The following is a 25371-nucleotide window of genomic DNA, read 5'->3' on the forward strand; positions in this document are numbered from 1 at the left end:
TGCTGATAATGCTTTTTTCTATGTTATTTTCAAATTTCCAATCTTGCTACAAAACAAAATTTTCACAAAAATCCGTTCTCACAAAATAAATTCTCGCTCAAGTGCGCTGTAGAAAAACTCCATTGTTTCGAAAAATATTCCCGCAAGAAAACATCTTGGCAAAATTACGTTATCGGGAAGCAAATTCCGAAACAATATTGTCGAAATAGTTAGCTTTCGCCGTATTTCGTTCTCCACTATGTTGGCATTTGTCAATTATCGTTCCCAAGACTTGTTCTCTCGTTAATCGGCTGCTCCGATTTATACCCAGGTGATGGCTACGCTCCTGTTTAACGTATTCCAGTTTTAAGATTAAAGACAGGTTTGGCAAAATATCATAATGGAAATCACTGCAAAGAGCCATTTTCCATAAAATGGCTTTTTTAGCATTTATGTGAAATGCACAAGCTCCGTCTTAGGCAGCAGGTCGTCCTGGGAGCTGACGCTGGAAGAGTTAGGATTTCTGAACGTCCCAGGCCATTTCACAAGATTGCTAGTTTCCACTTCTTCTTCTTACTCCCGGACATATTAACTAACGGATTAGTTATTCTCTTACCAGGCCTGTACTTCTAATTTGACTACAGTCTGTGGTTTGGCAACATGATGAAGTCTTCTTCTCGTTCAACTTTGGCTTCCCCAGGGATGATCCGTGCAGTTGTACAAAAGATATGTTCGGAAGAATGCCACATCCCCGGTGTTCATTCCCTGGTGTCCATATGATCACTCGATGATCTTTGATATGTATTGAAAGTGTTAATAAACTCAAATACTTTTAGTAAGATTTATAGTAAGTATCTTTGATGCATGCAGTCTGTTACAGATGACTCACAACTTAAAAATTGATTTGTTGTTGTAAACTATATCAGTTGATACCGGTATATATGTATGTACAAATGTGTATCCAATCTGTTTGAATTTATAGTGCATGTTTTAATAAAATTGTAGTTACTGTTACCTATCATAGAATGTAAACTTATTTAAACAATGCTGGTGCGGGTTGGCACGTCTGCATTACAATGCCTTCGAGAAATTAACATAACGAATTTATTTAGTTAAAAATATTTGTATTCAGCAACGTATTTATTTTACTGTCTATCGCAACATTTTCAATATTCGCAATGTTGTGGAGGTCTACATTCCTTCTAATTTCTAAATGGGTAACATGCGCAACTGGATCTGTGATATGTCTGTCTCAGAGCTTCAGGGATTCAAGTTCTGATTTAAAAAAGGTGGTGCAATGAAACAGCGACATTACATTTTTAAAACTTCGAAGGCCTTCGAGCAATGCAGACACGAAATGACAATGGCGAGTGGCAGTAATGTGGCGATTTGCAGACTGCGTGATTTAACTTCCACTCAATGCAGTGTTCGCACTGACGCGGCTATACCACTTGAAAATCTTTCCGCTTTCCGCCATTTCGATTCAAAAACAGTTCTGAATCCAATGTCTTTCTACACATGTAGGCTACTCTCATCAACTGCGGGTTGAAATATTTTTCTTGAGTAGTTTACGCCAGTGCATAACATCATGATGACGTGGTAGTATCGAACTAGCTCAGGATATGAAATTATTTAATTATATAATATTGATTAAATGAGGTCTGTGACAGGACATAATTATAGTCGAGTTTATTTTTTCCAAACATTAATATATTAAACAGATACAAATGCCGGGAGCCGGACACCGTTTTAAAATCCACACTTAGTGAAATTTATAAATGTCATTACCATTTCAACAAACAAAAGTCAAACGGGAAACCGTTTCAAAAACCAGGCTTAGTGAAATTCATAAATGTCACTACCATTTCAATAAACGAGTCAATCGGGAAACCGTTTAAAAAACCACGCTTAGTGCAGTTCATAAATGTCACAACCATTTCAATAAACGAGTCAATCGGGTAACTGTTATAAAATCCACGCTTAGTGAAGTTCATAAATGTCACTACCATTTCAATAAACGAGTCAATCGGGAAACTGTTATAAAATCCACGCTTAGTGAAGTTCATAAATGTCACTAACATTTCAACAAACGAGTAAAATACAAAATATAGGTGATGGGCTGGGTTTCAATTTTCGTGTAGGGCCGTAGGCGATTGAGATATAAGTATGTGTTCCATCAAAATAGAAAGATTAGGCTTGAGGGAAAAGAGATTATGTGAAGAAAACCTTATCTATTCGTGCACCTCTTGACGAAAATAATAGTTAGTCACAGAAATAAAGGTGGAAAAATTCTATTGATAAAACTTTTCTGGATAACGTTTAGAGATGAGGGGTGCCACATACGACCCGTGGAAGCTATTTATGTAGCCGGTAAGAGACTTGATATTTATTAAAGCTTTTTCATTTGTAACGGCTGCACCAATGTGGTTCCCGGTGTTTTGTTACTTGACTATGTCACACTATGGGGTGAAAATTCGATTCAGAAACGTGATATTTTTTGCTGCTGTGATTTGGTGTTGTGATTAAAAACGTCAAATCATTTACCACTAACAACAATGTTGATTATAAATGGCGGAAGTTCGACATTGACTGGTGTCCAAAATATTTCACTGTTCAACACTATCAAGATACGATTAGCGCAATTTGCTAAAAAAGCCACACAATTGTATAAAACACTCTGCTAGTTATACCATAGCATTGTAGATCAATTGCGAGTTGAAAATATTCATTGAAAAGTGTCTTTGGTAAAGGAATATATAATGAAGCAGATAGCTTATTATTTCGTGACCCACCGACACGCAAAATATTGAAGAAGATCGAAATTTCACTGGCTCTCGTCATCAGAAATTGAAGTTTTGACCCATTGCGATAGACAGCTGCACGCCTCTGATTTGGAGCATGGAAACCAGTCGTCTGTATGATCAGCGCGCTTCGCTGGTCGCAGATTCGGTAGCGTAAAGTATCTGGGGTAACTCAAAATATAAATATTTAAAATTTAAAACATTTTGTACAGTATTCTGAATATATAGAATATAGATATTTTATACAAGGCTTGTCTATATTGTAAAGATCAATTCACTTATAAAGTTTAAATAGTAGAGAAGATCAATGGAGAAAACTGTGGATACGAGATTTGCAATTGCCGATTACGTGGTTTTCATTGGTGAGAACATTGAATTGCAATATCTTGTTTGATTTTTTGTAGGAATTTTTGTCAATGCACAATCATTGTTTATATCCCCATGATCATTAGCCAGCGTGTTATTAATTTACATTTCTTAAATTTATTTGTAAATGTGTTATTGACAACAAAGTGGACTATTGATTCTTTATGTTAAATTCTTTTTTGGTCGTTGTTGGGTTCTCACAGGCATTTTTGGGTACTCCCGTAGTATGTGAACCGAGATGGCGGACATTGGAACGTAGTAAGTGTACCAGGTAAGGGTTAGGCCATAATTTTATTCCAATTTTTGTTATTTTAATTCTATTACGAGTTCGGGCACTATTTAAGTGACTCCCTTAGTATTTGTACCTGAAATTATGGCCTAACCCTAACCTGTTACTACGTTCCGGTGTCCGCCATCTTGGTTCACATACTACGGGAGTACCCATTATTGTATCGGTACTCGTTCCCCTTCCCCATATATATTCAAGCATTGCTGTCTTGTTAATGTGTTGTGGTATTGTCTAACATGCAGTATTTATTTGGTGTGTTTGCGTTGTTCGAATCTAATATAAATGAAGTTTACTTCATTAATTTTTACAGCGTTGTTGGTCGTTCCTTCCTTCATCGGGGTGTATTTCGCTTACAAGGATAGGAAAAGTTCTTCGACGAGCAATTATTTTTTTGGAGAAAAAAAGCTAAATGCAGTATGTGCGACTTATTTTTATAACATATCTCCAAACAAGACAATAGACGACCGATAACGTCAGAGACAACGATGTTATAAAATTTTATGAAAACTTAGAACGCCGGCGATATATAACAGCGGTGTTGAGGGATTCGACTTGTCTGTCCTATTGTAGGTTTTCTGCGATTGCATTTTAAGAAAAAAACTTAATACTTCTTCAGTGTTTGCGACTCGCGAGCCATTTTGGGATTTTACAGTTTCACAGTAGGAATCGTAGGAATATTCCGTTGGAACAGATACACGATATTTTATCACTTGTTGGTATCTGTACTACTTTACGTAATGTTTTTTGATAATATATAATTTAATTTTACAAACGTACAAACTTTCTTCGGGATTGCAATTCATATTTATTCTGTATTGGATGTTCACAAAAACGACATAGAAAAGATAAACTAATCGTTATGAGCTTTAAAAATTTAAAAAGTTCTTATAATGAAGAAACGACCATATTTAACCAAGCACCAACGTTATTAATTTATAACGGTTTTCACAGCGTTGGTTTTATGTAGTGCAATTGCATTTTATTTTGCTGTTCCTTACTTATTGCCATCGTGGCTTTTATGCATGGTAGTTACGATAATTTTTATCATGCGGTAGTCATATTATTGCGATAACATCTTTTGAGCAAGGTCGCTGTGGGAATTTCAACTGCGGTTACAAGCATATCGGCAATAACAATGATTGGATATCCAGCTGAAGTATATATCGTGGGAACGGTGTACATATGGGCTCCTATTGCGATTATTCTCGCTACCATGGTCACAATCGTGTACTACTTACCTTTTTACAACAATCTTGAACTGGAGACTATTTATGCGGTAGGTTAATATTCAGTGTTATTAACTAATTTTTAATTTCTATCCAATACTATTAATAAATCAGAATCAGACTCCATACCGTTACATCGGTTACATGAACTGGCATAATCGATATATACCATAAGAGCAACCTCCCGGCACATTCCTAAGAGTAGTTCGAGAAAAACGTTTCACTGGGAAAAACATTGACTGTATTTATAAAATCAGTGACAAAAAATTTGTGGTTATAATTTCCGACTAAATAACATATTGATATCAAGCCGAAGGAAAAGCAATCATTGACATAAAGAAGTTCAATCTGTTTTAACGTACAACTGAATTTTCTGGGTTTTATTTTTTTTTTCAATTTTACGTGACTGAACAAGTGCATTTGTTTCACTTTCTTTTGAGTATTGAGTGAAATAATCTCGTGCTTCCTGCACAAAGCTTCCTACAAGTGGGTCATGTGGCATTTTTGATATTTTGCTAAATAGTGGTGATTTTTTTGTTCATCTAAATATTTGTGACAATTTGAGAAATAAATGAACAAGTACCACCAGAAAGTAAAATCCAATGTGCTACCGACGCAAAGAAAATACATGATATAAAATGCGATAATGTCAAAAACGAGATAGCGATCAGAGACCGCCGACTTATCGATCTAGCGGCGTGTATCCTTCGCTCTGACTCAATAGTGACACTGCGTCTCCCATTACTAATTAAATAATAACTCGCTAATTATACGACATAATTCCTCTAAAATCAATGGGCTTCTGGTCCGAGATATGATGAATGCACATGCAAAATGGAGCAGATTCAACCTCGCTTTCGTGAGATATCGCGTAACATACGAAAGTGTCTAACAGACAAACAAACAAACGGACAAATACCTATCAACATACTTACCGATCAAGACCGATAAGTAACAAACCTAAACCAGAAAATTCTCACTCTCATGTGATAGGCATAGACGTTTTCAATTTGTTAGAATATGATCCGAGCATTTCGTGTCTTGTATGTTTGTTTTGAAGAGGTCTAACTAAGGATTTGAATCATTTCCATTTACACATACAGTATTTAGAGTTGCGATTCAACAAATCCACAAGAAGGATTGTTGCGGTTATGGTTCCATTAAGCGAGGTATGTTATTAAATTGAAAATTATTTTTTATGAGTTGGAAAAATAAACTTGACTTGTTGTGACAAAAATCATTCTGTGTTTAATGTCATATCTTCATTGTATATACTGGCAATATATACAAATATTTTAGATATTTATAATTTTTCATTGTTTTCGTTTTAGAAGCGAACTAACAATGCGTCTGTCTTGACTACGTTAATATGTCCGGCGAAGTATTCTATATTCAAAAATTTAAATTTACAGATCAGCCTCCTCACCTAAGGTGCTGAATATTTGGTAGTTTATAATCCGAAACGGAAAAGTCCAGTTCTATAACATATTATATAAACGCTCGGTTGATCCATGCCTACCTGCCTTTACTCTCTTCTCAGCTGACGATTTTGATAAGCTCATAAAGTAATTGAAAAAATATTCAATATAATGAGTTTTTCTATATTCAAATATTAATTATGTTTCAAAATTTTCAGGTATTTTTCATGGGCACGGTTGCATATATTCCAGCTTTGGCGTTGAGTGCTGTAACTCCAATAACAGTTCCTATTAGTATTGGAATAACTGGCGGGATTTGCACCTTCTACACAGTTTTGGTAAGGTCAAACAAAAGACTGGTTTTCTATTTTCATATTTATATCATTACCACAAAGAGTTATCAGCAAATCAATGCATATTCACGCATTTGGATCATTTTCTAAAGGATGGCTCAAACTTGCAACTTCGCGTTACCTTATGTTACTAACTTGCCCATTCCACAATAAAACATAATTCTCTGTGTCAATTTTGTATACTTTGTCTGGTCTGGCACTCACCTGGCTTATGTACAGAATGCTTTTATTTTGCAATGGTAACTGCAAGTGTTCGGGTGTTTTGATATGTCATAAATAGGTCAGAGATCGTCAGGTTTTGTAGTTATGTTAATTATACGACATTCGTTTTAAGTATGGCTTGGCTTTAAACTCTATAGAATATTATCTCAATAATACAACTTTACAATTTCATCGTCAAGGAAAAATGGTGATTTGCCATAAATTCTACTGTTCTAATTTTATGAAACAGTTATATTCCTGTATTTTAGGGAGGAATCAAAGCAGTTGTGTGGACTGACGTAGTGCAGTCTCTTCTGATGCTAGGCGGGTCTATATTTGTTCTTACATGCGGAATCGTCCACTTAGGGGGATTTGGAGAACTTGAAGCTGCTCTCAGTCGTGGGGAAAGGCTGACGTTTATGAGGTATACCGTAGCCTACTTTAAAAAAAATACCCGTTCATTTTTATGAAAAATGTATTATAGTTTGCTTAAATAAGTTTAGTGAGAAATAAACGCAGTTATATGGCGTCGAAAGTACTGAGAACCATTTCGCCTAATTATCGATTACAATGATGTGATAACCAAAAAAATTTTGAATTACTTTTTTACCAGTTTCGATAAAATTGATATTTCATCGCGAATGTCACCATTGGCCATATTAGTTGGGGAGTTTTTTGTTTTCAATCATTACCTTGGATTTTCGCAACCAATATTTCAACGAATTCAATCTTGCAGGAACAAGACACAATCACAGTAGTAAGTATGGAATGTTTTTATTTACTTTTCAATGGAATTACATTTAATGCAGTTGAATAAGAATCAAAAAGCTTATCCCGGAGTAATTTTGTGTTTCAGCGCAATTATAGCATATATCATTCCCGCTATCACGATTATCTTCATAGCAATAGGAAATGGATTACTTTACTACGCATTCTTTGAAGGATGCGATCCGGTTGAGTCAGGAATTCTAACCAGCAGAGATCAAGGAATGCCCTATATTGCTCTTCATTTGTTCAAAAACTTTCCAGGATTGTCGGGGTTGTATGTTGCTGCTGTGTTTAGTGGGAGTCTCAGGTAACACATTTCTAGTGAACGAATATTTTTAGGTATTGAAAGCTTTCCTAAACGCGTAGAAGAATAACATAGAGATATACTTTCATTTGTATAAAAGTCTGCCCAGGTATGAGGTCCTATCGATGGACAAACAAAATATATATATTATACAACTTCCGATACGCAAGTGTTGTCAAGCAGTATTTTTCAGTGCTGGCTATCTACTTTTGTTTCCACTTTAATATTTGTAGCTCAACAAATCCAGAAGTATAGTAAAAATACAAAAATATCGGATTTTGGGAATATTTAACTTGGTATTGTTTTACTTCCTGGTCTAACACATTGAAATATTTGCAGCACTGTATCGTCAGGAATTAATGCTTACTCAATCGTTATAGTCGAAGACTTTATGTTAGCCATATACCCTCGGGCATCAGAGAAATTAAAACTGTTTGCTGGAAAGACAAGTGGTAACTATCATAATTTATCAACTTCACTAGATTCTCTAAATAAAACGTGAGTGAGAAAATTGTAATTCATTAGCAATTCCCTTGGTCAATATAACCCAGCAACTCTAGTCAGCTTTGTGTGCGGCGAAAGCTATATATGTTTTTAAACTGGAGTGCGTACAAGATTTCCAAGACTTTCATTATACCTTCGCGACATAGAATTGTTCAGAATAGGGGACCAAAAGAACCAATGACCGATTGCTCCGTTATGTTTCATTCTATAGCTTTACTACTGGGTGTAATCGTCACCTTCTGTGGATACATGATATCTACACTCGGGTCAAACGTATTTAAAATTCTCCGAAGCTTGATGGGAGCAGTTGGTGGTCCAGTTTTCGGGATTTATATTCTTGGACTTCTTTTTCCATGGGCAAATTCCACAGTGAGTATTTGTTTGCTGCATAATTTCTGATTTTATTTCAACTGATCATGAGTTTTTATATTTTAATTCAATTCGTTTTTTTTATGTATTTGCTTAGCTGAGCAGATATGAACTAATCCTGAAGATGTAGTTTTATATAGAAAGACTAACTTTTGTGTTCTTGGCAATGGTGAATTTGTCTGTTATAGAAATAATCGTTATATTATTCCAGTTGCAAGCATTTGTTTTGTTTTCTAAACCAGGGAGCCATCGCTGGTGTTCTTGTAGGATATGCATTTATGGTTTGGGTGTTTCTCGGTTCTATTTTCTTGCTTACTGCACCACCGAGGATCCAGCTTCCGCCAATAACAACGGATCTCTGCCCGTTATTGAATGGTTCGTATACAACGATGTCAACGCTTACTTCAAGCATTACAACTCTACAAGATGGTTCGGCAAGCGAGTAAGTTTACTGTTCACAAAATTGAATAAACAATTTTTTTTATCTGAAGCGAATTTAATTAACTTTTTTGATCAAGCCCTGTCATCCTTAATCAAACTCGAAGTAAATCCAAGATAGCTGAATTATGAAATATTTATTATTATTTATTGTGGACACGAATTGGACATTTGGACCGCTTTGTTGTTATGTTGTTGTTGTTAGTATTCTTCTTGTTGCAGTTATTGTTGTTGTAGAAAATTAACCTTTCTCTTTAACTACTGAGAAAAATTGTTGGAAAATTTTCAGTGGTTAAAGATTGTTGTTGTCACTAGACATCCATCACTTTTATTCATTCTGTGGGCTTTATGGGATTCGTTTTTCGCATTGAAGTTATGAGTTAAGACGATAAAAAATTGCGCACCGTTTGGCGGTTCCGCAATCGTATATCAGCGATCTAGTGGTCAGTCGAAGTCGGGAAGACTTTCCGTAAACTGTAAGATTTACCATTGCTACGTCGATTTTGGTTTTCGTGTCCATATATTTTTTATCCTAAAGCTTCATATCTATACAATATAAATGTGTATAGCGCTTGACACCTGTTGATAAAAATTCTAGCATATAGTGAAATCCCAGTCCTAAACCCGCTACTTGCAAAGCGGTGCTTTAGTAGGTATTATAATTAAAGAATTTTTATCAACTGTTATATATACATATTTTTGTTTGAAAATATTTCGAAACACTTTTTTTAGTAACTAGAAAAATAAACGTATAGAACTTTATAATTGCTATATATATATATCTTTATAATGTCTACCATATGACGCGTGTTATCACAATACGGTTTAACATTATACAATTCCAGGGGTTATCGCGTTGATCAGCTAATCTACAGCATCAATTTTCATTACTACATATTAACCGGAGCTCTAGTCACTATTGTTACAGGATTGATTGCATCCGGAATATCAGGTGATTTATTACTTTTATGAGATATTACTCGAGTTTGACCGAGCAAAGCGTTGAAACAACTACATAAAACTATGATGCCCGTGGATTTTCTATCTTATTGGGAAGATTGTAATATTTTTATTACACCGCATGGTTTTGACTTGTAATGCTGAAATTGTTAAACCGTGTTGATCACTTTTCAAATTTTAGATACACACAGCTAATAAAAAGATTATAAAACTATGAAGTTCCAGTACGATGTAGTTTTCTTTAATTAGTTCCCAGTTACACCTAGAAATCTATGTCGGGATCAGGTCTCACTGGAAACGTAATTGAAATTGAGCTAAATGTAATTTTTGTCAAGTCAGTGTTGACACCTGTCCGAAGCGCCAAGACTAGACTATAATATGAGTCAACTGCCTTGTGCAGCATACGTCTATATTGAAAATAAGCAGCACTACGCGATTTGGCGCTCCAGAAGTATGTGTACCAATATGGAGGGAATTAATTTTGCTCGCCTACTTGACATCAAGAGGCTGAAGCTTATAGGCAGTAGGTATATTCATTTAGCTAACACAGACAGTTCCCGAACTCGTAATAGAACTGAAATACGGAAAACCGGAATAAAATTATGGCCTAACCCCAACCTGGTACACATACTACGGGAGTACCCACGATTTTACTGATTCGTTCTTTTCACTTTAAAATAATTATTTTTCTAGGATTCAAGAAACCACGAGAACTTGATCCGAAATTATTCTTACCGATATTTGACAACAAACGATTTCCTGATTGCGTTAGAAAATTTTTCCGATGTGGTGTACCGAAAGATGATTATTCCAGTTGTCACAAAAACAAAAAAACGGAAGCCTCTTCAGAAGACGTTGAAGAGAACTTTTTAATGACCTAAATTTGGGGAAATCTAGATCTTCGAGAACTTCACGAAACAACCCTCACACACCTTCTTAGCCAAAATACTTGTTGCACACTGCCATCTGATATATTTTGAACTCCATCGCAAAAAGTTTGCAGAAACTAGCGTCCCAAACCTTTCGCCTAACGCTTGATAACTTGACATGTTTTAAGTAGAAATAACAGAAACCTCAGAAGCTAATCACTAACAAGTTAATTATATGCTTTATTTTATAAACAATTTGTAGCTTTAAAAACTGACTTGTAGTAATTAAATTAAACTTTTTGAAATATCTGTGGATATCCTAGCATTAGTAAAGCTTTTCTCGCAGCGCTTTCTCTCGCATCCAGCATTGTGGTCATTCCTGAATCACTTTCGGCACTCATTGATTCCATGAACTTGTGTAACGCTCTACTACTGACCACTGCAAAATATACTTGACCAAGGTCAATTTGTGACTTCACCTGTGGAAGGAAGTATAATACATCCGTATATAATGTAACTATAAAGCATTTTTACAATCGCTTCATCAAATTGAATTTGTAGATAGATTATCGAAGAAGGGGTGAATTTGGGTTTCAATATAATCTTTATTCAATTCAGACTGGGTTTTCGTTAAAACAATGAAATAATAATGTCACTTGACCAACCTCAAAAGTGTGATATTGCGGTGGATGATATCCCCACTGTACGGCATTTTCCCTCAAAACTTGCGTGTATGGTCGAACATCCGCAGTTGCTGGTGAGACGACAACGCCCATTTTTTCAAGAAGACACTTTGCCGCAGCTTCTTCTGCTTGATCTTGGGTGTAAGATGGCTGAAATAATCAAACATCAGATATGAAGTGTTCGCGTGGCATGATATTTGGGCGTAGACCGTATTAATAGGGAAACGTGCAAACATTTAGTTGCAGTCGATGCATTATATCATTTTACATGTGCCTAAACGGCTCAAAATATAAAAACAGGTATATATAAGATTAGGGTTAGAAATAAGTCTCACTGCAGGAATGCTATTCTCTCGTCTATCATCACTAGGGATGAGAATTTCAGGTAATTACCTTAACCGTTAACCGGGTAAAATTAACCGGTTAACCGCAGCGTGACGTTTCACATAATAATTCATAATTTTAGCTTGTTACGTCACAATGGTTAGAAAGCAATTTCGCGTGACCCTATCCCGCTCGCTCAAAATTATTCACGAATCGAGATAGTTTCGTGATCGCTCTGCTGCAAGAGATATGCAGCGTGGGTAGGACATATGGAAGTATTTTAGTAAAACCCGATTCCGTTATTAAATGTCATTTAGGTGACAAATTTTCAGTGTTTGATGTGCAAATTCTACTTTGAGATATATAAAGAAAAACAGCATCAACTACACACTTGTTGGTTGACATTTTGAAATAAAATCGCGAACAATACATTTCGATCGAAAACTGATTCATATTAATTATTGTCAAATTTTCATAATCAGAAATCTTGGTACTTAAATTATTTTTCACATTCATTAGGTTCTCACCAATACAGTTAGCAATATTCTTTTGAATTAAACGCCACGGAAGATGAATTTGCGATGACGTAATCATTTTTTAAAGAATTGTACATTATAAAGATGATTTAAACCTGAGATGTCAGTTAACGGTTAAAATAAATCGCAAGCGTTAACCATCTTAAAATCGGTTAACCAGTTAACCATTCCCAGCCTTAGTCATCACATTATATAGGTCATAATATCTGAAAGGTGTATGCACAGACAATTCTGTTGTTATCACACACTTTATTCACATAAAAAAATCAAAACACATTCTAGGCAGAAACAGGTCCAGTCATCGGCATTGGTATTTCTTTATATCAGACTACAGTACATGTGATAAGCACACGGATTAAAAGTGATCTCCAGACATGAATAGCTAAGGATCAAAGATCACTATATTACACTGTTATGCGTCACAGACAGAAATGGTGGACGGGGTGAAACGAGAGGGTTGCAAACATAATTTCTAACCAAGCTAAATATCGACGCGAAGTCAACGCCGTTGTTCCCTCGATTGTGCCAAACAGTATCGTGTATAAGTATTGTGGTTATTGGGACGCCATGCCGATCCATCATAGCTTTAAGTCGACCACATAATCCTGGTTAGGGACTAACCACAACATATTGAATTTAATTTTCTTGCTAATCCAAAATCTTTCAACGCAACGCAACAGTACACAAATGTCATCGGCATCGCGAGACAAAAAAAAAATTGAAAAACAAGCGTACTGAATTCTTGCGCTCGAGTTAATTAAAGCTAGACATAGAATTTTTTTTACTGTTTTATTACCTGTTCTGATGTCGCCAACAAAACATCATCAGACAAGAAACTTTCTGGCATGATGTCGAAATCTGTAGAAGATTTCTCAGATGACGAATCCGACGAAGTCAATTTTTCACGGGCAAATGACGTCATAGTAGTGGCCATTTGCGATTCCTTTCTTTTTGATACTCGGGCTGTTTCATATATTGGAAGAGTTCCACCGTCCCTTAGACACAGTTCATTTGCAGCCTCTGGATTTCAAACGTATGAGTAGTGAAAGTAAGTTGGGCACGGTAATAGAATTAAGAATATAGAATTACTATAAGAATAAAACTATTTCAGAAAAACTGAACTAATGATTGTCGACTGTTATGGAGGTTATTTTAATTCATACAGAGTAGAAAACCTTTTTAAATCTATATCTCAAGTGGGCGTAAGCCTATCTAAAGAGCCTTAAGCGAATATTTACAAAACAAAATGTCGATTGACTGGTTTCAAAAATGCAGTCCTTACTTTTAAAATTCAATATTTTTGATTCGTCAATGTTTGCTTCTTGTAAGGCAATTCTGGCACAACTTTGTTCCGCATTCTCTCGTTCTTTTGATACAGAATCGATTGTTTTCACCTGAACATCCAATATATAACGTATTTATTATAGGATATTCAACAAAGGTCAAGGCTTTTATATCTTTCTGCGAAAGGTATTTTGTTATAAACGTTAACTATATACATAAATACATTTCTACAAAATGTGAATATAATACAATGTGGTAAAAGCATTAAGAGATAATAGGAGTAAACTGTATCCTACCTGTAGTAGTATGTCGTCCGTAAACTTATGCCTCTTGAAAAAATGAAAATCTGATTCCGAGTCAACGCCTGTGCTCCAACTTGCAAACAATGAATGTATTTGCGCAACTCCGATATGAAGTTTGGAAGAACCGAGGAACGTATGATAATTTGGTCGTGTACCAACCGCCGCTTCGCAAAATTGATTTAAAACAGCTTTTGCGTTTTTTCTATCGCCAACTTCAAGGCCAAATTTCTTCAATGCCTGGAATATAAATTAATCTATTTCTATTAATATATATATATATATATGAGTGTATCAATTTTTGGACACGTTGTGGACATATGAATAGTTTCGCTCAATTATGTTTTGACGTTCTTGAGGTGATTGATTTTTGGGAAAAATCAATTTTCTTTGCAAATATTGAACCAATTGATTTAACATTTGCAGTACCAGACGATGATTTGGGTCGCTATGCTATTACGTTTATCTTAAATTTCCTCCTATTCGTCTGTGAACCAATATTTCACCAAAACTTTTACAGTCTTATTTAAATTCAAGAGAACAATTTATAGGCTATATGGTATGCTCGTCCCGCTTGCCAGTCAATCACTGCCCAGCGCAGCTACAGCTAGGCCTAACCGCTCCGGTACACCTTAAATGCATGTAGAGTATTTTTACGAATAATATACCACACGACACCTGAACTGCAGCTTCAGTTTCTGCTTCCTCCGGACTAGAATTTGGTACTTTCGATTTGACGACAAACTTAGTTTGAAATTTGACAGTACTGTTGAAATATTCACCATCTCTCCGATCTTCGTAAACCGGAGACCCCTGTGCTGACTGTGAAGCATAATTATTAATTTATAACCAAATAAATGAACATTTAAATTTATAATATATTTATATCAATAATTATTATCAAGCATGTACCTATTGCAAAATGCAAAAAGATTTAATCGAGAATCGAATATATATTTTCAAAACAAGATCATTTTTGGGCCATAAAACTTAAATCCAGAAATTGAAAAAATCTTGTTTCTTTCACGACTCGTTTTCCAATATTGTGTATCATATATTTTTCCACATTGATAAAAAGTCTCATGTTAATTTATATTACCGACTTACCTGGTCAATTAGAAGGTTCTTCAATATTTTCTGAAAATGACCTGCTTTTGATCCCCCACCGCCACCTACTCCAGTAGTGCCATTTCCCTCACCCGGACAATTCTTTTGGGCAAGCATAGTGAATTAATATATAAACTACATTTGTTATCATGTATAGAATTAGTGGTAAATGTATCGGCATAATGCCGCGATATCGCAAAACTACTATTGCCCAATACAACTATCCAAATTAAAATATTTCATTGACTCACAGCTTGTTTTGTATCAATAGAAAGGCCATTGTTTTTATTGTGTTCTTTTTTCTTTCCAAAAATTGGATTGAACGGAATCATTAACTTCTTTTTAACTGACTCAGACGGAATTAAGCAACTTGTGGAACTTTTTCGTTTTCCCAATGTACTTCCAGCAGTCTCACTATCTTGCAAACCAGATGGTCCTTTGAACACATAAATAGTGATCAGTATATCATTATATCAGTATATCATCGCTTAAAGTTTAAACTTTAAAGGACATTCGTAGCAACTGTGCGTTCGATATCGTTCGTTTTAAACAAAAACTTGTGACTAATATTCTTAGATGGATTAATATAAACCTGCTGGTGCCCCCGAAATATATGTGCCAAGATGGCGCACAACCTGAACATAGTATGTGTACCAGATTGGGGTCAGGTTGTGTGTCATTTTGGTACACAAACTTCCGAGTGCCAACCTGCTCATAAAGCGAATCGCGTGATTCATGAGCTGTTTTTTTAAATTTATTCAATGAGTAGGTTATTCATCTTCTGCGTGTACTCTTGTACCTGGTATGTCCGATCCAGCTTCGTGGCTCTTATTATTTTCCTCGACATGTTGCTGTTTTGCTTTTTCCAAAGCTGTTACAATGAAACAACAAAATAAAATGATATTAGATAATGATGACTAAAAATGAAATAAAATCCTTCAGGATTTGCAATGTGATGTTGTAAACAAAAATTGCCATTAACACTTAGGCCTATGGTTAACGATATTGAACGGTTGACGAAAACGCCAAGCTTTCCAGACTGCCACGAGGCCTGTCTGCCTGTTTGTCGCCAGTTGATAACAAATTTACAACCCAGAGTCGCCGAAGCACGGCCGAGACCACCATGGCGACCAATTTGGTCGCAATTGCAATCCCTTTCTCGCGGAACACAGTTTGGGAAACGCTGGTTTAAAGTATCGAAATCATTATCTTTATTATCGAAATGACTTGAAACACATATTGAGATAAAACTATAGATGTCACGAGATATCACTGCGTTGAAAATATAAGGAATGTAATTTGTCTATCAGTGCCAGATTTAACGTAACTTTTTTGAATATACCGGACAATTACGTGATTGTGTTAATTGTTAAAACGAGCAAATTACTTTCAGCCTTTGCAGTCGTGTCTGCCGACCCAAATGTGTCGTCTGTAGTTTCAGTGGATTTGTAACGCACTGCTCCAATTGTTGAAGTTTTCTGAGGAAGCAAAAACTTGCTGTTGGATGCGGAGGTTCCAATGTAATTTGAAATTGGCGTAGATTTTAGGTTTGGAACTGAATAAGGCCGAGACGATTTCTGTTTCTTGTTTGATACGTATAATCGACTTTTCTTGACCTTGAGAGAAAAATGGCTACTTTTTTTCTGTGCTAACTTATTGTATTCAGCTGACTTTCTTTTGTTCTTCCTATTTCGTTTCTTGTTCTTTTTTCTCTTGTTTTCCTGATCTGACAACATCAAGGAATTGAAACAAGTAGGTTTTTCGTATTTTTCATTTTGTTGAGGCTCATCGAGTCTTCCATTCGACACAAAAAGGTCACTCACGCGATCGAGTTGATGTCGCAAATAATTGGCCTGGAAGGAAGAAGATTATTTACATGAGGCTCAGACACAGAGAAAAATAAAATGGACAATAAAATTACAATAACAATAAAACATACATAGAAATTAGTAAAAGAAAATATAACATCACATATCCTCTCAAGTATTTTTAATTTTGACAATATGGTTTGTAAATTAAACCGCATGCCAAACTGTGTTATCAGTATATTTAAGTTACACTCATGATTCACCTTGCTAAACAATAACGTTATTTTTTCTTCTGCTAAACTTTGTTGTTCTGATAACAGAATTTCCAATTCGTTCAATTTTTCTTCCACTGATTTTGTGTTTAATGTAAATTTCACTTCTCCTGAAGCAAATACTCGACGAAGACTTCTTAACAACTGAAAGAGAAATGTGGGTTGTTATTAAAATCATAACAAATAAGATTTCCGTTTCAAACGAATGTTTCGGTGTATCAAAATTGTCATGAAACGTCTAAAGCAGTTGTTCTTAAACTGGGTTCGATCGAACCCCTGGGGTTCGGTGGAGCTGTTCCAGGGGTTCGACGAGGGTGCTCTGAAACAGTTGCATATTATAAGACTTTTTTATCACCCTGCATACTAATTATGCAAAAATAACTATAGTTCATGATGACTAATTACTAATGACTTAAACAATTGAATGGAACAATTAATTGGTGTTACCCTTATTCATATTCTACCGTACTAATAAAATTTACCTCAATTTTACGGATAAATCGAAGATAGGCAGTAATTGTACATGAATGAATGCAAAATCATAGCGTGTTTGAATTTCACTAGGTGATAAATTTGCGACAAGGAATAGTTTATCGCACAGCTTTACCCGAAATTATTATGATCCATTCAGGACAACCTCGATATGGCGCCGAATTAATCCTATCTCTATTTCTGTAAAATAAAACAATTGGCAAACGATTTTATTCGCATTTCAGCGCAGTTTAAAGTTTGAGAACAAATTGCTTGAACTACCAACGTTTATGGGGTATATTATCATCTTTCGGATTTTCAAAGTTATTTTTTATCAGTTTCCGCCTGTTCACCCGCATAACTTATACAACAAAAACCACCTGCTCATTCTGCCGCCAACGTCATTGTGACAAAACAATGGTTATTCCCAAATGGTTATTGATATCTAAGGTTTCATCACAATGTTCATATTCTATAACCTTGCAAGAATTAGCTTCCGCTTTATGACGTTACGGTTTGGCTTCTAATTTCAACCGTTCAGTACAATGGGGTTCGGCGGGAGCTTGCAGAATAGCGCAGGGGTTCGGCAGGCTCACAAAGATTAAGAACCACTGGACTCTAAAGTATTACACCGCCATATATATGTCAGTTTTCGTTTACAATTTGTTTTTTTGCCTGTTATACGGTGGTCAAGCAAATAATTATTAAAGAAAACAAGATGATTCTCCAACGGATTAGACAGATTACCTCTCTATTTGACGACATCGCCGCAGGGTAAGGTGCTTCGTCACTTTTTTCGGAATCAAGGCGGTCTTCCAACACATCAAAGCTCGATTTGATTGTTGTCACCACATTGAAATCGCATAGTTTGATCTAACAAATTTATGGTTAAAGTTTCGTTAGTTCAACGAAAAATGATATGTAATAATTAACCCAATTAATATATTAAAATATTTTTTAAAAGTACGCGATGTAAACTAAAAGTCTAGGTTGAACAACTGGAAAACAATTTTATTAAAAAAAATATTAGCAACTGTGTTATAAGTATTACAAGATTAATAAAACTTCACTCAGATTATTTCTAGTTTTGATAATAAATTACCGGGCAAAATAACGCGACGCTGAGTTTTTTGAGCTAGCTTTTTCGAAAAACAGTTTCTATTTGTGCGGTTCACGTTGAAAAAATCTATTTGTTGATACACTATAAGCCTTTTTCCTTCAGTGTTATTGTTACAAAATTACCTTCTCGATATTTTCCACAGTTTGATTATATTCTCGATCTGATGTAAAATGACTTTGAAGAACTGCATCATTTAAAAATACTTGTATTTCATCAAAACAAAAGTTTAATTCTTCAACCGTAAACTCCAGTCGAGGACTGTGCATTGTCTTATTCCTGATCTAAGAATTATATAAAATTTATGACGTGTTTACGCTCTATCGTAAAACCTTCATAAATAGTTGTAACTTTCTTTAATAGTTTATGCAAATATCTGTCTTTACATATTGCACGCTTGTCTAGCTTTAGTAGTAGTCTAACTAATCCTATTGTTACTTATCATAACTAGGCTTGCACGTAATTTACAGATTTACGGAATTACGGAATTATTTCGAGTTACGGAAGGGAAGTTACGAATTACGTAAAGTCGTAATTATTGGTCGAGCGCTTTCGCGATTGAAACGAGCTCTCTTCAAAGCAGTCAATTCCGTCGATTGTAAAAAGTGAAAGTTTAAAAAGAAGTTAAAGCTTCGGTATTTGCAGCCGTTTTTCTCACTTTTCTCTCTCTTGCCAATACGTCACCGTGATAATTAATGTCGCGCTATTCAAACAGCAATATGACGACGGAAGAGAAATTGCGTTATGAACCAACGCAACTTCGTCTTTTCGGCATCGGTAAAGCGATTGAGACGGCAGAGAAACAACAATATGACGGGATTTCCCGCGATCCGGTAAAAATCCTTTGCGGACCGGCGGTTGGGAAGCACTGTTTTAGGATACTTAAATCGAATCCAGAATCCTATTCTATTTTTATAGTTACCGTATTTAAATAGTGGGATTTTTCCACCACAATGATTGAAATTAAAAAAAAAAAGCTAAATTGTAGCCTAAATGTTTAATGTATAACTATCTTTATGCAGTATTTAATTGAAAATGTCCTGATCATTGGATTATATTTAACCAAGGCAACGAGATTCACGAATTTCGACGATCGTTTTTTTTTGTTTTTAACAGTTCAATATTCTCAATTTAACTACTATCAAATATCAAGTATGAGCCAGTGTGTTTATTCTGTGCGAGAACCATTTTCAATTACAAAACCTTGATGTTCTGTTACCGGTTCTATCGTTTTATATCAGTCCGGACTTGTCCTTGCTCAATATATTTTCCACAATGCCTCGCAATATTTCGGCCAAATATGATTAACTGTCTTTACCAAATGCGGCAACTTATTTTGATTCTTGAAAACCACCGACACTCGACCAAATTTGTGTCAATCTTGGCCGATAGGATTGTCGACTTGAGTTAGAAAAATAAGTTAACTTTTTCGTGCGTGCAAAATAAATGTCACAATATGCATTTTTTTGCGATATAACTTTGTATTTTCGGAAAAGCCATATCATATAAGTACGGTATTTAAATTATGCGCAAATAATTAATATTTGATCTAAATTTGTTGCAAATAATGTTACAACATTTAGGCCGCGACATGATTTAATGTAAAATGAAGCATGGTAATCGGAATAACGTCAATAAGTCGGCATCAATAATTATTATAAAATGCTGACTAGGTAGTAAAGTCGAATAATGTTAAAAACGGTGCAATAACAAGTCTTCGTCGCGAGGCAAGAGCAAGTATAATCAAACGAGAGAAAACGCTCGTCATGGCATTGATAAATTGGAAACCCGACATTTTTTCGAATACGATTTTAAAAAAGTCAACTATCGTTTCATAAATATCCGTATACCAGTGTCGGTAATGATAAAATTGATCGCATAAAATTGGGACGGTTAATTTGCGAAGGTGATAAAGGAAATCAAAGCTAGCACAAAAGATAACATTCAGAATAAAATTAATTTGAATTCACTCTTGTCTTAACATCTGTCCCCGGCGTGTAGTACTGCCAGGAATATGAAAACCCAAACTCGATGTCCCAATCGAAAATGAAGTGAATTCAAGTGGTTGTTATGATAGGTTTAAATGTGTGAAAAAATATCGCAATTACGGGGTCATTACGTAATCGATTTGGCCGTAATTACGGAATTGATTTTTGTCAATTACGTGCAAGCCTAATCATAACTAATGTAATACTTTATAATAAGTATAAAGTTGAAGTAATAGAAAAACTATAAAGCAATATTAGCCCTCCCCGGGAAGAAAAAATAACCTGTCTCACACGATGCACCTGACCCAGATCAGTGACGTAATTCTCAAACGGACGAAACTGTGTCATAAAATTCATTAGTCCGGTGGCATCAAAATCTTTAGCAGTGAAAATATTGGAAGACACTCGACTTCCTTTTGGCATAAACACCTGTAATTAGTTTTCAGGTCAGTTATGGTCTTGCTATAAAATGTTTATGAAGTTTTCAAGAAATATTTTGATGATAGTTTCAAGACTGCAGCAGGTAAAATTTCATTCAGTAAATGTAGAAATTGGCCTAATATTTCCAATTTATTGACTGTATGCACTGTAAAGCGACTGTTAAATAAAAATATTGTATTTATTATTAGTATGTATTATTGTATCTATTATTTAGACTGTGAGAGTGTAGAGTAAAATCATGCACGAAGAACACTCAGCAAGAAATTGTAGCCATATATGGGTGTAACTAGTTATGCGATTTATTTTTAGACTGCAGTGAAATTCAGGTTTATATTATACCTTGGCGATTTCCCAAGGTCCGTAGTCAACAGAAAGCCATTTGTTGACATCGCTGCGCCTCCAAACTTCACCTGGTTTAATCGATTCTCTGTGTAGTTTCGATACTTCTCTGATAAATTCTCGTTGCCTAAAAATCAACCACAGTTTTTATTCAGCACGGCGGTGTGGCTCAACGGGCTGAGCGTTAGGAATACGCTCGCCACCGCACCTCTAATTACTCTGCGTGGGTTCGCAGGTTCGAGTTCCATGCAGGGATGGTTATGTGCGAGAGGATTGCTGGACTCCTCGCCGTCGTTGGGTGGTTCACGTAACCGCTGGTCGGTTACGGCTTCCTCCACCACCAAGTCCATGCTTCCGAAAACAAACAATATAACTTATCCCATACCCGACTTGGAATGGTAACCGGACGAGAGGCCGTGGTTCGCCATATGGATAAGCCGTTTTATCGGCTTTCCTCTCCCCCGGGATAAATATGTAAATCCTATCCTATCCTATCATATTTGGTTGTCATTTTTGACAGTTTCTATATGTAATTTATGATCAATCGACGATTCTGGAGCTAATGCCCAACAATCGCTATAGGTAGAAATTTCAGTTTATGACCGTGAATATGTTATATAAATTGCCTAACAGTGCACAAAAAAACTTGGAATTTAACTCCTGGGTCGGGAAAATTGTGATCTACCGACTCTTTGTGTTGGGCTTCAGGAATATACGCAGAATATACATACACAAATCTAGTGCACCATTTAGAACAACCAACCTGTATATGCGTGATTGAAAATATTAGGTTAACAATTTTGCCCGACTGCGAATACATATTCATTAATAATTTTTCAATCCAAATTTCATTTATGCTGAGAGAATTACTAATCCTCCTACTCGAGGTATTTCTTAGATAAATTTTCAGAAGCAAGTAAAAACACTTGACAAGTTAGAAAAGCAGTTGCATGTAGCCAGGAATGCACCGAAAGGTCCATATACATCTATTTTGATGTCCAGGTATTTTAAACAAATCTGATAAATTCCATACCATCCAATCCGGGCATTGTTCGTGTACTTATCTCTTAGTTCTAGATGAAATTCTATAAGGAGTTTATCCACTAGCGACGCCACTGCATCGCAGGTACATCTAGAAAAAATTAATTACGCTTTTACCATACACGCGATACTTTGAGCAATAGTTTTTTCTTACGCCCAATGTCTTGTGGATAGATAAATGTACAAAGCGAAGTGAGTAATCGACAATACCGAGGGTACACAATGTCTGTGTGTTCTATCGTTTTTCACTTAAAAGTTTTGTGTGATTACATGAATTAAAACTTTTTCACCGTGTGCAGGTTCCGCATTTCAGAGATGTCGTGGTCGGTGAAGTCGGGAGTTTTATGATAACGTAGATTATAGTCACTATGAAAAAAGATTTGATACTCGGCCTACTTTTTTTTTTTGTATCCATATATCTGAGCATAAATCATATCCATATACTTGATTGAAAAATGAGATTTAAATGTGATGGGTTCAAAATGGAGAAGATACTTAATTTTTCAACAATAATATTAGTCTAGCAGAACGAGCCATAAGTCGGCTCTACGTTCATTGTAAACATAATACCTGAGTGCTATTCCAACTTTAAGCCAATTTTTGTAGCGATCATTTTCAAATATGGCCTCCCATCCATCTCTTTCCTTCAACACCTCAGTTAGTTTCGAATGGCATGGATCTACAAAGTATTCTAATTGGTGAAATATATCCCAATATTTTGAAAACTTATTTTTTCAAACAGCAAAGAAATTCAATTTTGTAATCAAATGAAAATCTTAGCAAAGCACTTTGTTTGTTATCATATACATTTGTAAGAGATCCGATGATTTGTCTAATTTTGAACTGCTAATTTAAAATAGATATATATAGTGCATTGGAGTTCAACTCGTAATCTTTAAGGTTCGTAGAGGAATTGTGGAAACCAAATAAGGTAATTTTAATGCATTTAAAATGACTGACGCACAAATACCGTTATGGTAATAGACAACTAATTATTATTATATCTATATTACCTGTGGCATCCTCAACACTTTTGGCAGTAGAGGTTTGCGAACCAAGTTTATCCGATTGCGAAGAAGACGCATTACGGCTTGAATATCTCCGTAACGACTTTGACGAATTTTTTATGACCTTATAACCTTTTTTAAGCCTACTAGTGAGTTTCTCATACATTACACACGGCAAAGCCCTACATTTCAAAATTTACTCAAAAACTACCCAGTCTTTTTCACATCTATGAGAACCTCAACTTTTAATAAATTAGACGTGAATGTATATGTATGCATCCATTGTTACGTAACAGTATCAAATATACAGAAATTCACCGTACTAGTTGACTGCATTACGAATAAACCTAGTGCATTCCCACAACTTTATTCAAGGCAGGGCGACATAACTACAAATCTAGCTGTGTACCTACTTATACATTGATTTACTCACGATTGTGATTTACTTTAGAATATATATATTAGTTTGTTTGAAAGTGAACTGTATTTTTTGTCCGTGTTCAGTTAGATGAGTTGAGAATTGTTCATTACAAAATTCTTCAATCGGGATTATCCATATTACATATTTCGAATATTTCAGCGGTTTCGAAAATTTCATGGTATTCATTTTTATTATCTATTGTCAAACGTAATATTTCAACTAATTTTATCGGCTGATGCCGGTAAAGTGGGATATGTGAAATTGAAGAACAAACGAATAAACGTCGGAACGAAAACGAAATTGGACCTTCAATAAAATTGAAAAATATTGCATTACCCAAAACAAAGGAGGTGTAAATTCACCATTTTCACGTAGTGGTTTCATTGGAATGACGGCGCAATTAGTGCATATTTGATACCGTCGGAACAATTTGGATTCAGACATTATTACTCAACAGTCCCGATACGGAGATGTGGATAATCTTGCAAAGGAAACAATAAATAAACCTTATATCGACCTAATGCTTCCAATTTCCGTCTCAGAAGCAAAATACACATTGCCACGGATATTGCAAACCGTGTTCTCGTACCTGAGACCGTAGTACACTACCTTATACTTCATTACCAGCAATTTAATCACCAGCTAATTTCAATCAGATATATTTCGGATTAATTGCTTTTTATAATTAATTTATTTGTATTTTTTGATTTATTCGCAAACATTTTATAGTGTGTGGTAGAATTTATTTTGCGTTGGTTAATGGTGCAAAAGACCGCTGATGTTATACGCGGCATAAAACATATTATAACATCAAAAAAGCGACTTTCGGCGATTCTTTCTATCATTACAAGATATGGTAAACCAAGTAAGCACAGAACCACCATAGGAAGCTTATCTTAGGCTGAAGAGGTGACTATCACTAAAACGTCTGTTCGTGTATTACGGAAACTGGATTTTCTCGAGAGTTTGACCTACAGGCTGTATAATTTCAAAAGTAATGACCGCAATCGTTTCAGTCGAGTAATCTTTCATCCGACATGCATCAAAAATTATGTGTCAAATCATATTATTAAGTAAATCCATTTGTACATTGGAGTCTCTTTTTCCTTACATATGGACTTGGATATTCATTTTATGCATATTTGCCTTGCCATATTACAACAGAATCATCATGGGGAGAAATTTGTTTCATGTAACATTGAAGTATGCATAGTAGCGTTGAACAATACGAGTATGATCGGTACTCATGTAGTCTGTGAACAAAGATGGCGGACACCGTAACGTAATATGTGTACCAGGTTAGGGTTAGGTCATAATTTCAGGTACAAATACTACGGGAGTCACTTGTCTAGTCCCCGAACTCTTGATAGAACTAAAATAAGGAAATT

The 25371-nt window shown here is 35.4% G+C and overlaps 2 protein-coding genes across 3 annotated transcripts; one reads left to right on the forward strand and one right to left on the reverse strand.

The window, feature by feature from the left end:
- Positions 1-2845: 2845 nt before the first annotated feature.
- On the forward strand, positions 2846-10932 carry LOC120329039 (sodium-coupled monocarboxylate transporter 2-like). Its single transcript, XM_039395649.2, has 13 exons — positions 2846-3142; positions 3746-3849; positions 4523-4711; positions 5765-5830; positions 6298-6417; positions 6903-7057; positions 7247-7390; positions 7490-7708; positions 8045-8157; positions 8421-8578; positions 8821-9020; positions 9862-9968; positions 10670-10932. The coding sequence occupies exons 1-13, from the start codon at positions 3088-3090 to the stop codon at positions 10855-10857; spliced, it is 1818 nt and encodes a 605-aa protein (XP_039251583.2). The 5' UTR covers positions 2846-3087; the 3' UTR covers positions 10858-10932.
- A 140-nt stretch (positions 10933-11072) lies between these two features.
- On the reverse strand, positions 11073-23797 carry LOC120329024 (uncharacterized). 2 transcript variants are annotated; one of them, XM_039395632.2, is made up of 18 exons: positions 23569-23797; positions 23126-23234; positions 22548-22646; positions 21515-21641; positions 21026-21163; positions 18872-19030; positions 18377-18502; positions 17150-17302; positions 16466-16931; positions 15878-15949; positions 15330-15514; positions 15079-15180; positions 14650-14793; positions 13969-14211; positions 13671-13782; positions 13185-13408; positions 11511-11678; positions 11073-11324 (listed from the first exon to the last, which is right to left on the reverse strand). In XM_039395632.2, exons 1-18 carry the CDS (start codon positions 23726-23728, stop codon positions 11136-11138), a joined length of 2976 nt encoding a protein of 991 aa, XP_039251566.2. In that variant the 5' UTR covers positions 23729-23797; the 3' UTR covers positions 11073-11135. The 2 variants fall into 2 exon arrangements, with proteins under 2 accessions (XP_039251566.2, XP_039251565.2); XM_039395631.2 differs by having other exon boundaries at positions 21017-21163.
- Positions 23798-25371: the final 1574 nt, after the last annotated feature.

This window comes from Styela clava, chromosome 7 (genome assembly GCF_964204865.1).
Source record: "Styela clava chromosome 7, kaStyClav1.hap1.2, whole genome shotgun sequence".
In the NCBI taxonomy this organism is placed as follows: Eukaryota; Metazoa; Chordata; class Ascidiacea; order Stolidobranchia; family Styelidae; genus Styela; species Styela clava.